The sequence below is a fragment of the Polypterus senegalus genome, chromosome 15 (genome assembly GCF_016835505.1).
Source record: "Polypterus senegalus isolate Bchr_013 chromosome 15, ASM1683550v1, whole genome shotgun sequence".
In the NCBI taxonomy this organism is placed as follows: Eukaryota; Metazoa; Chordata; class Cladistia; order Polypteriformes; family Polypteridae; genus Polypterus; species Polypterus senegalus.
The window spans coordinates 42,814,704-42,828,979 of NC_053168.1; the positions used below are offsets into that span (position 1 = coordinate 42,814,704).

General features: G+C 36.2%; 2 protein-coding genes across 2 annotated transcripts in view; one reads left to right on the forward strand and one right to left on the reverse strand.

Annotated features, from left to right (window-relative positions):
* The window catches only part of rab5aa (RAB5A, member RAS oncogene family, a), a 58,836-nt gene extending 56,601 nt beyond the window's left edge, over positions 1–2,235 (reverse strand). Inside the window, exon 1 of the mRNA XM_039736194.1 lies at positions 2,060–2,235. The gene's annotated coding sequence lies outside the window, so the exon portion shown is untranslated. The remainder of the gene's footprint in view (positions 1–2,059) is intronic.
* An 8,977-nt stretch (positions 2,236–11,212) lies between these two features.
* efhb (EF-hand domain family, member B) overlaps positions 11,213–14,276 on the forward strand; it is a 28,279-nt gene continuing 25,215 nt past the window's right edge. Inside the window, exons 1-2 of the mRNA XM_039737513.1 lie at positions 11,213–11,442; positions 13,141–13,203. Of these exons, the coding sequence (XP_039593447.1) occupies positions 11,380–11,442; positions 13,141–13,203 (126 nt within the window). The 5' untranslated portion in view covers positions 11,213–11,379. The remainder of the gene's footprint in view (positions 11,443–13,140; positions 13,204–14,276) is intronic.

Sequence of the window (14,276 nt, forward strand, 5' to 3'; positions counted from 1 at the left end):
GCACACATGCTCCACACTGCATTATTCCAGAAGTTCCTGCAACAAAGGATAATGCAAAAATACTAAATATTAATTTTTCAATTCAATAAATACAAATAAAATTCATTCATCATTGTAAAATATCACCAGACCATCTACATCATCACATGGTAACCAATTTTTCAAAGACTATATAAATTTCATTTCAGTACATTTCTTTTCAAAGACTTAGAAATACTGAACTTCCAGTGTTCACGTTACTCCAGTTCTCCACAGGAATGCTAAAGCAATTCTGGAAACACTGTGCATAATGTAAAACTAACCCTGGATGACACTTCAGTCCAACACAGATCAGACTCCCTTCATAATTGGCAAATCTAGTGAAGCCACATGAAACAAAAAATAAACAGTTCACAAACTTACTACTAAATACCTTTATTCACTGGACTACTTTCACTAGCACAACAGTTTTGTGGAGAAAGGAAAAACAAAAATCTTAATCCACACACAATTCCAATATACATGTTCAGCATACGTAGCAAAATTAATCTAACACCCAACACACAGAGATAGTCTTATTCTTCTTCTCCTTTTGGCTGCTCCCATTAGGGACTGCCACAGCGGACCATCTTCTTCCATATCTTCCTGTCCCCTGCACCTTGCTCTGTTATACACACCACCTGCATGTCCTCTCTCAATAAATCCATAAACCTTCTGTTAGGCCTTCCTCTTTTCATCTTGCCTGGCAGCTCTATCTTTAACATCCTTCTCCCAATATACTCAGCATCTCTCCTCTGCACATGTCCAAACCAACGCAATCTCGCCTCTCTGACTTTGTATGCAAACCATCCAATCTGAGCTGACCCTCTAATGTACTCATTTCTAATACTGCCCACCCTCATTACACCCAATGCGTATCTTAGCATCTTTAAACTTTGCCACCTCCAGCTCGGTCTCCTGCTTTCTAGTCAATGGCACAGTCTCCATCCCATATAACATTGCTGATCTCACTACCGTCCTGTAGACCTTCCCTTTCACTCTTGCTGATACCCGTCTGTCACAAATTACTCCTGACACTCTTCTCCACCCATCCCACCCTACCATCACTCTCTTTTTCACCTCTCTTCCACAATTCCCTTTACTCTGTACTGTTGACCCGAAGTACTTAAACTCATCCACCTTCGCCAACTCTAAATAATGTATATTGCAAGAGTTTCTAAACTGGCGAGGGAAAGTTTCATTATGTCAAAAACTGCAAAATACAAATTATTGTAATAGTATGTATACAAGCACAAATACAATCATGGAAAGTGCATTGAATCAATTTTTCACGGATGTGAGCTATATTTAAAACTTGCTTGACGGCGCATTCTTAACCTCTGTTTCGAGCTGTTGCAAGGATTACTAACAAATGATCTACATTAATGTTGGACTACTCCAACTCATTGTTGCATCTTAAGCAAATCCACACGTTACATTTGTGGAACTCGCTAGCATAAATGATTTAACAGCACTGCATACGACTCGTTTATAAACAAGAAGTCAATTTAAATTCAGTTCTGAACCAAATCAGTTAAAACGATTTTTTTTTTCCAAGCCTTGACAAAACAGTTTTAGGGAAGTGTTTCGTTGATTTTCGTTTATGTTACAAGACCAAAATGCCGGACATCACTTAAGTTGCACGAACAGCAGAACAACGCTTTATTTGTTCCATTAATGCGTTTAATGTTATTTGGTTTAATTATATGTTTGCGTTCTTTAACGGTGATCCATATCATTCTATTCTGTCATATTTCGTAAATAAAAGGAAGACGCCATTTTGGACAACACTACTTTAGGGGAAAAATATAAATACTTGTTTTCCAATCACAGCCACTGGCATCTGAATAACTATCTTCTTTCCTTGATTATGAGGACCGAACGCTTATATTTTCATCAAAGTGTGTAGCTTTTATGCGAGGCAAACTAATCGCTGATTCTTAACATGTCAAAACTGATAAAAAGGCTCATCCCTTTCCGAGGCCCTGTTTCGCCACTACCAACAAATACGCTGGATGATTCAACAACTTTATTACTTTACCTTGTGTTCAAGAAGAGAATTATACCGGCCTGTTTTCTGCTGGGAGACTTGGCGAAAATAGGGCAGATACTAACTTTTGCACTGTTGCAGAAAAATAGCCATACACATTCACGTCGTCTCCTTTTTCTTCTCGCAACTTCCCCCTTTAGAACCAAAACACAGACTCAGAACAACTTCCGCCCCTCTGAAGACGTCACAAAGAAGTACTTCCGCCCCGCACGTGTAAGGGCGTTAACTTCCGAAAAATTGAAAAACGTCGGACGCTGCTGGTGAAAGTATTAACTAACTAGCCAGTGACACAAAATATGAATGTAACCAAACTCTTGATAACATTTACAAAACATTTTAGTAGAGATCGAACAAAGTCTTACATATGCAAGTTTCAAGTACGCTTCAAGCCCAGGCGTTCAAGTTTCAAGGCAATACTTAAGTTATGATGAATACATTCAAGCAAGTCACGTCAAATCACAGTTGAGAAGATCTCCGTAAACAAAGTACTTACTTTCACTAGTATCAGCAATTAATCTAATTATAATCTGAGAATAATTTTTGTCAAATAAAATTATTCTTAATAATAATAGTCTACTTACTTTATAAAGTAATTGACATTTGTACTATCGATTTTAAACAGTTCCCTCATAAGGGCACTGTGTTTAAAACACACAATTTAAAGATAACACATTTTGAAAGACTATGCCCTTTCAGAGTAATGCAGCTACATAATCTACTCCCATTTTAAGATAACCTCTTTAGTTAATTTTGTATATTTAGAAATTAACAATATATTTTAACAATTCCTCATAATATATGATGCATTGCACTTGCAGAAAATTAAAGTTTGACAGGACTTTATCATTTATTTGTGAACAGTGTGGCTTTATGATCACCCTTCCATGAGATGCTGGATGTAGGCACTGCAAGCATTCTCACTGCTACTTTTAACAATAAAGGAGAGTCAATTTAGTTACAGCACTAAACAGAAGAGTAGTGGTTCCACTAATTAGAGCACTGCATCTTTCAGTTGTTTTTTTCTTTTTGTTTCTTTTAGTTCCTTTTTATTTTACAATGCTAACAGTCTTTATGTGAGTCCTGGTTTTCATTTAAAGTAGCAGGTGCATTTAGCTCTGCTCATTATACATTGCCCGTTCCATAATAATCTCCAGCAAACCAAAGAAAATGGAAATATTGAAGGTAGTTATAAAAGACAAAAGGTGTTAAATCGAACAATACAATTATTAACTGTCTTGGAACAAGCAGCAATGTAATGACATGCCAACTTTACAGATATTCAACAAATTATTAGGACCACTATATTAATGCAGGTTTTCCTTTTGCTTTTAAAACAGCTTCATTTCTTCGTGGCATGTATTCCACAAGATGCTGGAAACATTCCCATTTGATTCTGGTCCATGTTGACATGATTGCATCACACAATTTCTGCAGACTTGTCAGGTGTACATCCATGCTGTGAATCTCCTATTCTACCACATCCCAAAGATGTTAAATTAGATTCATATCCTGTAATTGGACACTGAACTCATTGCCATGTTCATAAAACCAGTTTAAGCTAATCTTTGCTTTGTAACATGGTGTACTATCATGCCTGAAGCAGCTATTAGAAGATTGACTAACTGTGGCCATGAAACGCACATGGTCAACAACAATACTCAAATAGATTGTGGCATTCAAGCAATGATTGATTGGTATTAATATGCCTAAAATGTGTCAAGAAAACATTCCCCACACCATTACACCTTCACCAACAGCCTGGACTGTTTACACTAAGCAAATTGAGTCCATACACATGCTGCTGGCACCAAATTTTGACACTACCATCTGTGTGCCTCAGCAGGAATTGAGATTCATCATATCAAGGTATGTTTTTCAAGTCTTCAACTGTCCAGTTTTAGTGCGGCTATGCCCACTGCAGCCTCAGCTTTGTGTTCATGGCTGACATGATCGGAACCTGATGTGGTCTTCTGCTGTTGTAGTCTATCCACCTCAAGTTTTGACGTGTTATGCGTTCAGAGATGCTTTTCTGTTTACCACAGTTGCACAGAATGGTTATGTGAGTTATCATAGCCTTTCTGTCACCCCAGACCAGCCTGGCCATTCTCCTCTGACCCCATTCATTAACAAGTCATTACCATTCGCAGAACTGCTGCTGACTGGATGTAATTTGTTTATCGTATCATTTTGGGTAAACTCTAGAGACTGTTGTGCGTGAAAATCCCAGGAGATCCGCAGATACAGAAATACACAGGGTAGCAGTTCTGCCTCCAACAATCATGAAATAGTTGAAATCATTGAGATCACATTTTTTCACCTTACTGCTGTTTGATGTAAATATTAACTGTAGCTCCTGACCTGTGTCTGTATGATTTTATGCACTGCACTGCTGCTACAAGATTGTCAGATTACAGACTTGCACAGATAAGCAAGTGTAAAAATGTTCCTAATAATTTGGTCAGTTAGTGTAGATTTTACTGTTTAACTTTGGCAGTGATTAACTTATGCAATGTTTGCTTTTAACAGGTAATATTTTCTCATAAAACCATAAAACAGCATGAGGGTTGCAAGGGTGTGCACTCCACACTGGCATGCAGCTAGTGAATTGAAAAGTGAAAGAAATCATAATTCTAATATCACTAAGCTTAAGCATCAAAACATCTTAGCCATCTAAACATTATCTAATTCTAATTCATTTTTCTATATAACCATGTGCTAATGCACAACATAAATGTTTACTGTAAATAAGATAATATTCTCAGATGCGCTTAATTCATTTAATTGTCTGAAAATGTGTAACTTAACTTTTTTTATTGTTTTATTATTAATATTTCTTAAACGAACAAATGCAATTTACAAAAAGCAAAATACATACAATGCAATAGAGGACTGAAAAACACTGCAAAATAAACAGGCAAGTGAAAATAAAATTATGGGTCTAGTACCAGGTATAAATTACATATTAGCTAGCTTCTTCTTCTTTTCCCACTTTTATGTGGAGTTCATGTGCTGATCAACCTGCTTCTTACAGTTACAGTAAATCAGTGACTAATGCAGTCAGAGAAAGCTAAAGATATTCTAAGTATGATTTAAAAATTATAAACCTTAAACAGTCTTTGGATGGTACAAAGCAAAGATGGCCATTAAGAGATACTTGAATGTCAATGGATTAGGGATAGTTGGGTTAGTTAGGACTTTGGAGCAAGAAATGTAAAACAGGATACATTTTTAGCATGTCTGAAGAGATGAAGCATAGTTAATAGATAGATTAAATTAGAACATCATGGTGCAACATTCAAAGAATGCAGAGCAGACCTGTAGAGAACCTATAAGAATGGGGCAAGTATTTGAATTGGGATCACAGCAGCAATATTAATCTAGTGAGGAAAGTAAAGAAAAGGAGTGATGTGCATTTAGAGACAGAGAGAGAGGTTAGGAGCACGTGCTGATACAGCGCATTGCCACACCCACCATACGACAAACAACTCAGGATCAAAATTAGGACCCCAGTGCAGCCATGCAACAGGTGACACCTCAGCACCACACTAGTTCAGGTGGAGTGGAACAGTGTGAGATGTGCATTTAGCAAGGGGAAAAAATGTACATCTGGAAGCAACATTCTGGTTGAGCTGGACATGTCAGATAGTGGATACAGGAATCCTCTCTAGGAGTACTGCCATTACACTCTAAATACAGTAGAAGAAGAATATAAACAAGAAGTTGGACAGCACAGATGTTAAAGAAAATAATATTTTATAAATGTTGTTAAAAAACAATTGGACTGGGTTAGTAAACAAATTTATCTGTTGAACAAAATAGAGAAAGTAATGCCAAGGTTTCTGAAAGCAGATGACGGTGTGTGGTTAACTTTTTAAAAATGCTGAGCACAAGAGCTGCAGAAGGAGAAGCAGATATAGAACTTAGAGAAGCTGGCCTTAAGATGATGGTTATTCGTCTTTACGAGGACAGCAGAAATGGTGAAATCTGATGATAGAAATATGGAACTGAAAATATTCAGTTAAAATGTTAAATGCATTTTAATAGTCTTAAAAGGATCTCATTTACTGTAGGCCACTTTTACTTCTGCTTGTCATACACATTGTCACATTACTCTAAGATGGTATATGATTGTAGTTAAACTTTTAAAATCAGCTTGTATGTACTTAGTTTACTGAATAAATAAAGCACTAGCATAGTGATCCAGTGTTTAATGTTGTTGAATCACAGCTCTGAAATCGGGGTTTAAATCCTATCTATGGCATTTTCCATAGTTCATGAAGTTTGCATTTTCCCCACATTTTCACATTGACTTTTGTTGTACATGAGTACTCTGGTTTTCACCCATATTCCACAAAAATGTAATTGGTAACTCTTAAATGGTCCTCTATTACTCTGTATTAAAATGGACTGATGTCTGTTTCATGGCAGGTTCAGGGTTTCTGCCCAATGCCGTTAGGTTAAGGCTAAGGACTCCTCAACCCTTAATTGGAATTGAGCAATATGATGGCAGAGACAGATTTAAGGCTGCATTTCATTTCCTTGTTTTTATTTATTCATGATTACACTGGAAAATGTCAAATTTGTCTCTCAGTTGCATCCCACATACAGAAGAAAAAAAAGCACATAAGGATAATACATTAAAAGTTCACATAAACCACAAAAAGTATTATCTAGACATATTCACCTTATGAAAATGGTCTCTATGCTCTGTAAAAGAGCAAACAAGAGTCAGAAAAAGATTTGGGGCATCAAACCAGAAATCCAAATATAATTGCTGGAAAATAAACATGCTTTTAGAAAATTGAAAAAAACAAAGATGTCTTTGCAGATGTGAGTTCATAAGTTGACTGAGTCCATCATGGCAGTGATGGAGTTTATATGGTCTCAGTGAACTATGCGAGACAGGGATAAGAGGCAGAACCGGAACTGACCTCACAGTTCCTTGACATTTGGAGTGTCTGGTCTGTAGATGGAAAAGAACAGAATGTAAACAACAGTGCTTCTTCTCAATCAGCAATGGTATTATCGTCGACACACAAGCCCTTTTAATGTCTCCTAGTCACACATGCATGAGAGCTCTTATGCATTAACTATGTGTTATTTCTTTTCAGCTATTTGGGGAGTGGAGTCAAAAACTTCTGGTAATATCCTTAAAGTGTCTTCTTTATTTGTTCATTTTTTATTACTGAAAGCACTCATTTCTAATTTTAAATGAAAGACATTTAATTAATTTGCAAAGAACTCGTCTTGTCTGTTAGGTTATGATATTTTAGGACTACATTTTGTGATATATTTCAGACCTTCTTGACCAGCTAAGGATTGCTTTCTTTAAACTACCACTTAAATCTTTCTCTGTATGTCATTTTACTTTGTTTAGTGGAATTCTTTATTCTCATCTGCTAAATGTTCTGCCTCATTGATGTTTTACCAAAAACATGCTTTACTTTGGTGACTCCAGAATTTTCTATTTGGGTACATTTTGTTGGTTTTCTCTTCAATGATCATTGACTCACAGAAATCTATGTACTTGGTCACAGTGTATGCAGCATCATCCAATGTCTGTAAGGATGTCAGCACATCATTGCAGGAGAAGCACTAATGTACAGTATGTCTGCCATGCCCTTATTTTTCCTTTTCTTTGTTTTGTTATTATTGAGTGAATTACTTTGCAGTTAGATGTAACAAAAGCTGCCCAGATGTTTTTTATAACATCTGCCAAGTGTGTTGCCTGCTCTCACATCAATAATTGCATACTGATAGAAGTGTGGAAACATTGAAAACAGTTCACAAAAACTGAAATCACCCATTACATGTTTAAGTAAATCAGGTGATTTACTTTCCAGGTTTTATATTATTTCATAAATTGATTCTGCTGTAGCTGCACCATTCACATGTGGTGGAACATAAACTTTTATAACTGGGCTGGTCAACTTCAATCCTGGAGAACTGCAGTGGCTGCGGGTTTTCATTCTAAACATTTTTTTTTTGTGATCTATTTTTGCTGCCATCTAGCTTCTTTTCCTTTCATTTGAATTGATTTGCTCTTTAAGACTTAGAGCACCTAAGTATTTCTTTTTTCCTTAATTAGCAGCCAAACAATAATGAAATAGAAAACTAGCCAACACATGACCAGTACAATAGCAAAACAAAGACAGTGACAGATTTTGGACCACCTGCAGGCAGACCCTGTGCAATTGTTGTCTCAAAAAGAGAAATAAAATGCAGGTTGAAGTATTACATTATGTCTTTTCAGATGGGAATCTGGATATGACTGCCAAAGATAGCAGTTCTTCCGGCTAAGACTGTTTCCTGAAGGCAGAGGTGGGTCCAGGTGGACAGACACCAGAAGTGACATCAGCAGTGGAAAACCTGTCATTCTTCCAGTCTGCAGAATGAGAGAAAGAGAAGGCATTATCATAGAGTGCCATCGCCTGGAGCGGCAGAGAATCACGATCACCAGAGCCCTTGAACAGTCCCCTATGCGCACACGCATGACACTAGCTAACCTGTGGCCATCATACAATACCTGAACATAAAAAAGATGAAGGTCTCCATAAAGCTGATTTGCTGATTTTGATGGTGCTCTTAGAAGAAAAGGAAAATCAGCACTTTCTGTGACAAAATGAGAGCACCAACAAGCCATGGAATTAAATAGCAGGTTTAATTAACAGCAAGAATCGTCTTCAAATTTAGAAACTGATAGGAGTGAAATCGGTAGAAGTTTGTGGCCCAGACTTAGCTGGACGTTTGTTGTCTAGTTTCACAACTAATTTTTGCTTGGAAAAAAAGAAATCAGAAGAATGAGTCTTAAAAAACAAGGCAATTGAAATGAGTGGAAAACTTTTCAATCAATGGAAGCTGTTGGTCACTGATTAAGTGGCAAAAAGTACAACTAACAGCCAACTGCTACTCTCCAGGATCGGAGCTGACCACTCCTATATAGTAAAGATTTGGTTATATTTAGTTAAACGTGGTAGATAAGCTGGACAAAGCCCAACAGTAAGTAGTTTAATATTTTACAGATTAAATATTTGACATAATGGTTCAATAGAAAGTCTTGCAAAGAGCCAGATGTTCCTGCACACTGCAGTGTTTGAGATATTAGTTGTATCTGTTAAATTTATGGAAGTGAAGATTTAGACATAATAAATGTTTTCAAAAGTATAAAGTGGCTAAGTAGAGTGGATACCAGCTGTTACTTTACAACACATTCTTAATCAGGACCATTTAGAAACAAAAAGAAGCTGGTAAAGGTTAAATCAAATGCTAGAAAGATTTCTTTCACAAAAATACCTGTTCATGCAGGGAACAGGCAGACAAATTTTATAATAGATAAAACTGGCACCTGGGATACTTAGTGAACAGAAAATGACATGGTATGTGGGGTTGTGAAATCCCTTCTTGGAATTTAAGTGTTCCCAGGCAGAATACATCTCCAACCATACAGTCAACACTAGTACCTCTGAATGATATAATATCACATAGTGGGTCTACCTCCCAGGTAATGTAGGACCATATTCTTGAAAATAATGGTGTGTTAATTTTGAGAGAATTTCATTGTAAATTTTTTTGTATTTAATTATTTTTTAAATGATCTGATTGTATCTAATGTAAAATAGGATTTTTATGATACCATCAGCTAAACTCATATCTTATAAAAACGACTATTGTGTGAAGGGCTGAGAATAAGGCTGGAATCAGTCCATGACTGGCAATGGTATCTAAAAAGTAATTTCCTAGAATGGTAACAGACTGAATGGTGTCTCAAAAATAGGCCATCTGATTAAGAATAGACTTAAATTAAAATTGCTTTGAACAGTAGCCAATAGCCACACTGATAATCTAGGACACAATTTGAAAACCTCTATAAACAGATAAAGTAGGCTATGGGAAAATAACCACGTAATGTTATTTGATTAAATGTTCTTTAATTGTAATACATAGTTTTAAAAGATTTAAAACCTTAGGAGAAAAATGTATTTCTTTACCATCCATCCAGCTATATCCTAACTACAGAGTCACGGGGGTCTGCTGGAGCCAATCCCAGGCAACACAGGGCGCAAGGCAGGAAACAAAACCCAGGCAGGGCACCAGCCCACCACAAGGCATGCACACACACACTAGGGACAATTTAGGATGGCCAATGCACCTAACCTGCATGTCTTTGGACTGTAGGAGGAAACCCACGCAAACACTGGGAGAACATGCAAACTCCACGCAGGGAGGACCTGGGAAGTGAACCCAGGTCACCTTACTGCAAGGCAGCAGCGCTACCACTGCACCACCATGCCACCCCTATTTCTTTACCAAACTTGGCATTAATGTAGATCAATGCTTTACTGCTTAAGATTTGGAAGACCAAGTCTAAATTCAGATATCTTGGACAAATATAGATTTTGTATAAGTTATATTCATCCCTGTATTCTTATTAGGTTTGTCAGCCTTTTTGAACTGCCTTAATTCTAAATGATGTCCAAGTTAGTTTGTTTTAATTTTATGTGCACATATCAAAAAGGTCATTGACATTGCTAATAGTGGGTCTAAGCAATAACTGATTTTCAAGGATTTAAAAATTCTAGTTTAAACAAGGGGATTACATAACTTTTACAATCATCACCCCATAAGTATTTTCCTTTAATATATTTTATAATAATACATTAAAATATTTATGATACAAAACGATTAAGAACGTAATAAGTAATTCAAATGAACACCATTTCCTTGTAGTCTGAAGAGTTATAAACGTAGATAATCAGCTTGCTTACTTGAAGACATTAACAAATGCTTGCTAAATTCTAAAATAATTAAGAACACTCTTAATTTTCTCTTATCTTAGATAGCAAGACATTCATAAACATTCTTTTATTAGAATGTTACAAGCTTAACACTATAGCCATGTTTTAGTTATAAAATCACTTTTAACTCATTTGATCTTAAACTTGATTTTTTAGTAATAACGTTAAGTGTGATTTTTTGCTAACCGACCCTTCATTTTTCACGCCGTAATGCCTTTTCGTATGAAAATATTTAAGCAATTACGTTTACTATAGCCATGCCCCTATTCATTTAGTTCATAGCGGTCACAGTCTATGCGAAAGACAACTGTTGCCAAGTTGCAGTCGCCAGGATACGCACAGTAAACACTCGTGGATGACCAGCGGGATTCCATCACTTAGGGAACTTTGCGTGTTCGTACGGAAATGATGGCTTTGCAATGAAAGTTCTACGTTTAAACGCCACATTCTGCCTACTGTACACAAGAGGAAATCTGAAGGTCAAGTTCATTTGGAAACATTCGCTGGGGAGAAATTATGTTGAATCCTAGTCCATTGTACGCAGGAAAGTTCATTGACAGGAGTCCTGGTATTCCGACGGTACGTGCACGATTTGATGTCATCTTTTCCATTCGCTGGTAGTAGGAAGTGCTATGCTGCATGTTTCTGTCATGCAAAGAGATTGAAGGTAGTATTAAAGTTATGCTATATACATTTAACCAGGTTTGAAGTGTTCAGCTTAAGTATGGAGTTGTCATGCTTTTAAAAATATTGTGTTGACGCTAATCAGCGCAACTGCGACACCTGGTGTTGTTTATGGTGTATTTCGATGTCATTATAATTCTAAGACTAATTACAATTTTAGGGTAGAAATGCAACCGTTTAAATAGAACTGAACGCTAGTTTTTGCAACTCTTTAGCCACTAATGTGTTCCACCTGTTATTGCATATAGTATATATTATGCTTCCCTACAAGTCCATACTGGAAACGTGGGTTAAGAAATTCCTTTAGTTTGATAGTTGCGAAGATAACAGTTTCTCTCTGCATTCCATGGGAAACTGACTGCAATGATCGTCTTACGTACGGATGTTGATTCGTAAACGCAAGGAAGTTAGAATATCTCAGCTTCATCAAGTTTTCACCTTTCTGAACTTACGTTTTATTTCACCTATTTTATGTACAGTTTCGCATAACTGGGTGAAGTTTGTATGGTCTCTTTGAGTCAGTGTTGATTTTTCTCTCTGACACTGCGGATTTCCTTCCACATCTTAATGACGTGCAAAATAAGCTGAGCGAATTGGAGAGCCCTCGATGATCTTGCGTTTTATCTCAGGCTTTTTCCTGTGTCCAGTGCTTCCGGAACTTTTTTTCGGACCCCCGACCCCTACGTAAGACAGGGCTCTGATACAAAAATGGCAGGATGGATGGGCAGTTGACAAACGATTTGTTACTCATCATCTATCTCAGGGTGAATTTTTCACCTTTAACTCTTGAGCGCATTGGTTATTGATTAATTACGTTGATACCCTACCCATTCCCAAATATGTCTGCATTGTTATTTGACAACTGAAACTTGAACTGCTTATAAGTGTAGGCGAGTGTGGACTGCAATAGCATGGTATGAAGAGCAGACAAATCATTTTTATTTAAATTGTATTTATTTAAATTTTAAATTGTAACTCCAAATGCTTCTGGCATGGGTCCTGACTCCTCTTGACTCTAATACTGGATAAAGCAGATGCAGTACATGGATGGAATCATTGTCCAATACTGAACTGACTTAATCTAGGTCAGGGCAAACAAAAAAATATTCATGTAGTTTTTGACAGTTAGCAAGGTGGTGCAGTACTTAGTGTTCTTAATATACAGCTCTAAGAGCTTAGATTTCAATGTCAGCTTAGTTACTGCCCTGTATGTTGTTATCTGGTGACTCTAAATTGGCCCACTATCTCTGAGTGTATGTATGTGTGAATGCATGTGTGAGCCTGGCAGGGCCTTGGATCTGACCTTTAAATTATACAATTTGTATTAAAATCCAACTGCCTACTTCCTCTGTGACTTATGATTCAGTTCCAGGAATAAGTAATTAAAAGGATTAAGTCATTTTGGGTAAACACATCAGGCAATTGTGAAGGATACAGACAGATCAATTACAGCTGTTGATTTGAAGAAAATAAATTGCATATTATGGTAAACATATTTCATCAAAGCAAATATTAATATTAATAATTATTAACCTAATGTGATTTACAGATCTCAATATGTATTTGTATAGATAATGTTTAATTTCTCCTTAGGCAGGAAAATTAATACCAACTAGTGAAAGTGTGGAAATATGCATGAAAGAACCCATATCTAGGGTAAGTTTTACAAATAACAATTTCAGACCCACTTAGTCAAATTCAGGGTTAGGATGGCTAAAGCCTATAAGGGGCAGCAGTGGGCAAAAGGCAGGAAACAGTCCTGGACAGGGCACACCCATGCATACACCCACAATTACATTAAAGGAAGCTTTATACTGCCTAAAAATGAAATAATCAACCAGAAAGCATTAAGCAACTTTGAATTGGGGTCACACAATTGTGTAATTCACCTATACTGTACATAATAAATGTGACAGGAAAAAATATTTATATGAGAACATATAATATAAAATACTGGAAGAGATATTTGCACAAGAAGGTAAAATATACATCCCCTTTAGCATGCGTGCTAAATCAAAGGAGCCTCTGATGGATAAACCTGTCGAAAAGAAGACAAGCAGATGCCAATGGAAAAAAGTGAAGCAGGACTGACAACCTTAAAATTAACCTAATGTCATAGATAGATAGATAGATAGATAGATAGATAGATAGATAGATAGATCTTTAATTTTCTGCAGGGCACAATTTGGCTTTTTACAGAAGTTCTTTAAATGACTAGATTTTATTTTTTTTCTCCAGCCTTTGGAGTTTTTTTTTGTTTTTTCTGTCCACCCTGGCCATCGGACCTTACTTATTCTATGTTAATTAATGTTGACTTATGTTTATTTTTTATTGTGTCTTCTATTTCTCTATTCATTTTGTAAAGCACTTTGAGCTACATTTTTTTGTATGAATATGTGCTATATAAATAAATGTTGATTGATTGATTGATAGAAATACTAAGTGTCTGTAAAAGACTGCTGAATACCAGATTAATTAAAAAGAAAACAGTATTTTGGCTTGAGGTTGGAGAGTTGAATGTAAAAAGTACAAAACAGTTAATATTATAAGAAATTAACCTTTAATTTTGAATTATGTATTTTATCATTTAAGTTTTTATTTAATTTTCAAAAAACAGAACATTACAATTTACTACAAAAACAGAGGAAACAAAAGAAAAACAGAAGTGTAAGGGGGAAAAAAAAAAAAACAAAAACCAAAAACAAGATTTAACCAGTGGATTAGGCATT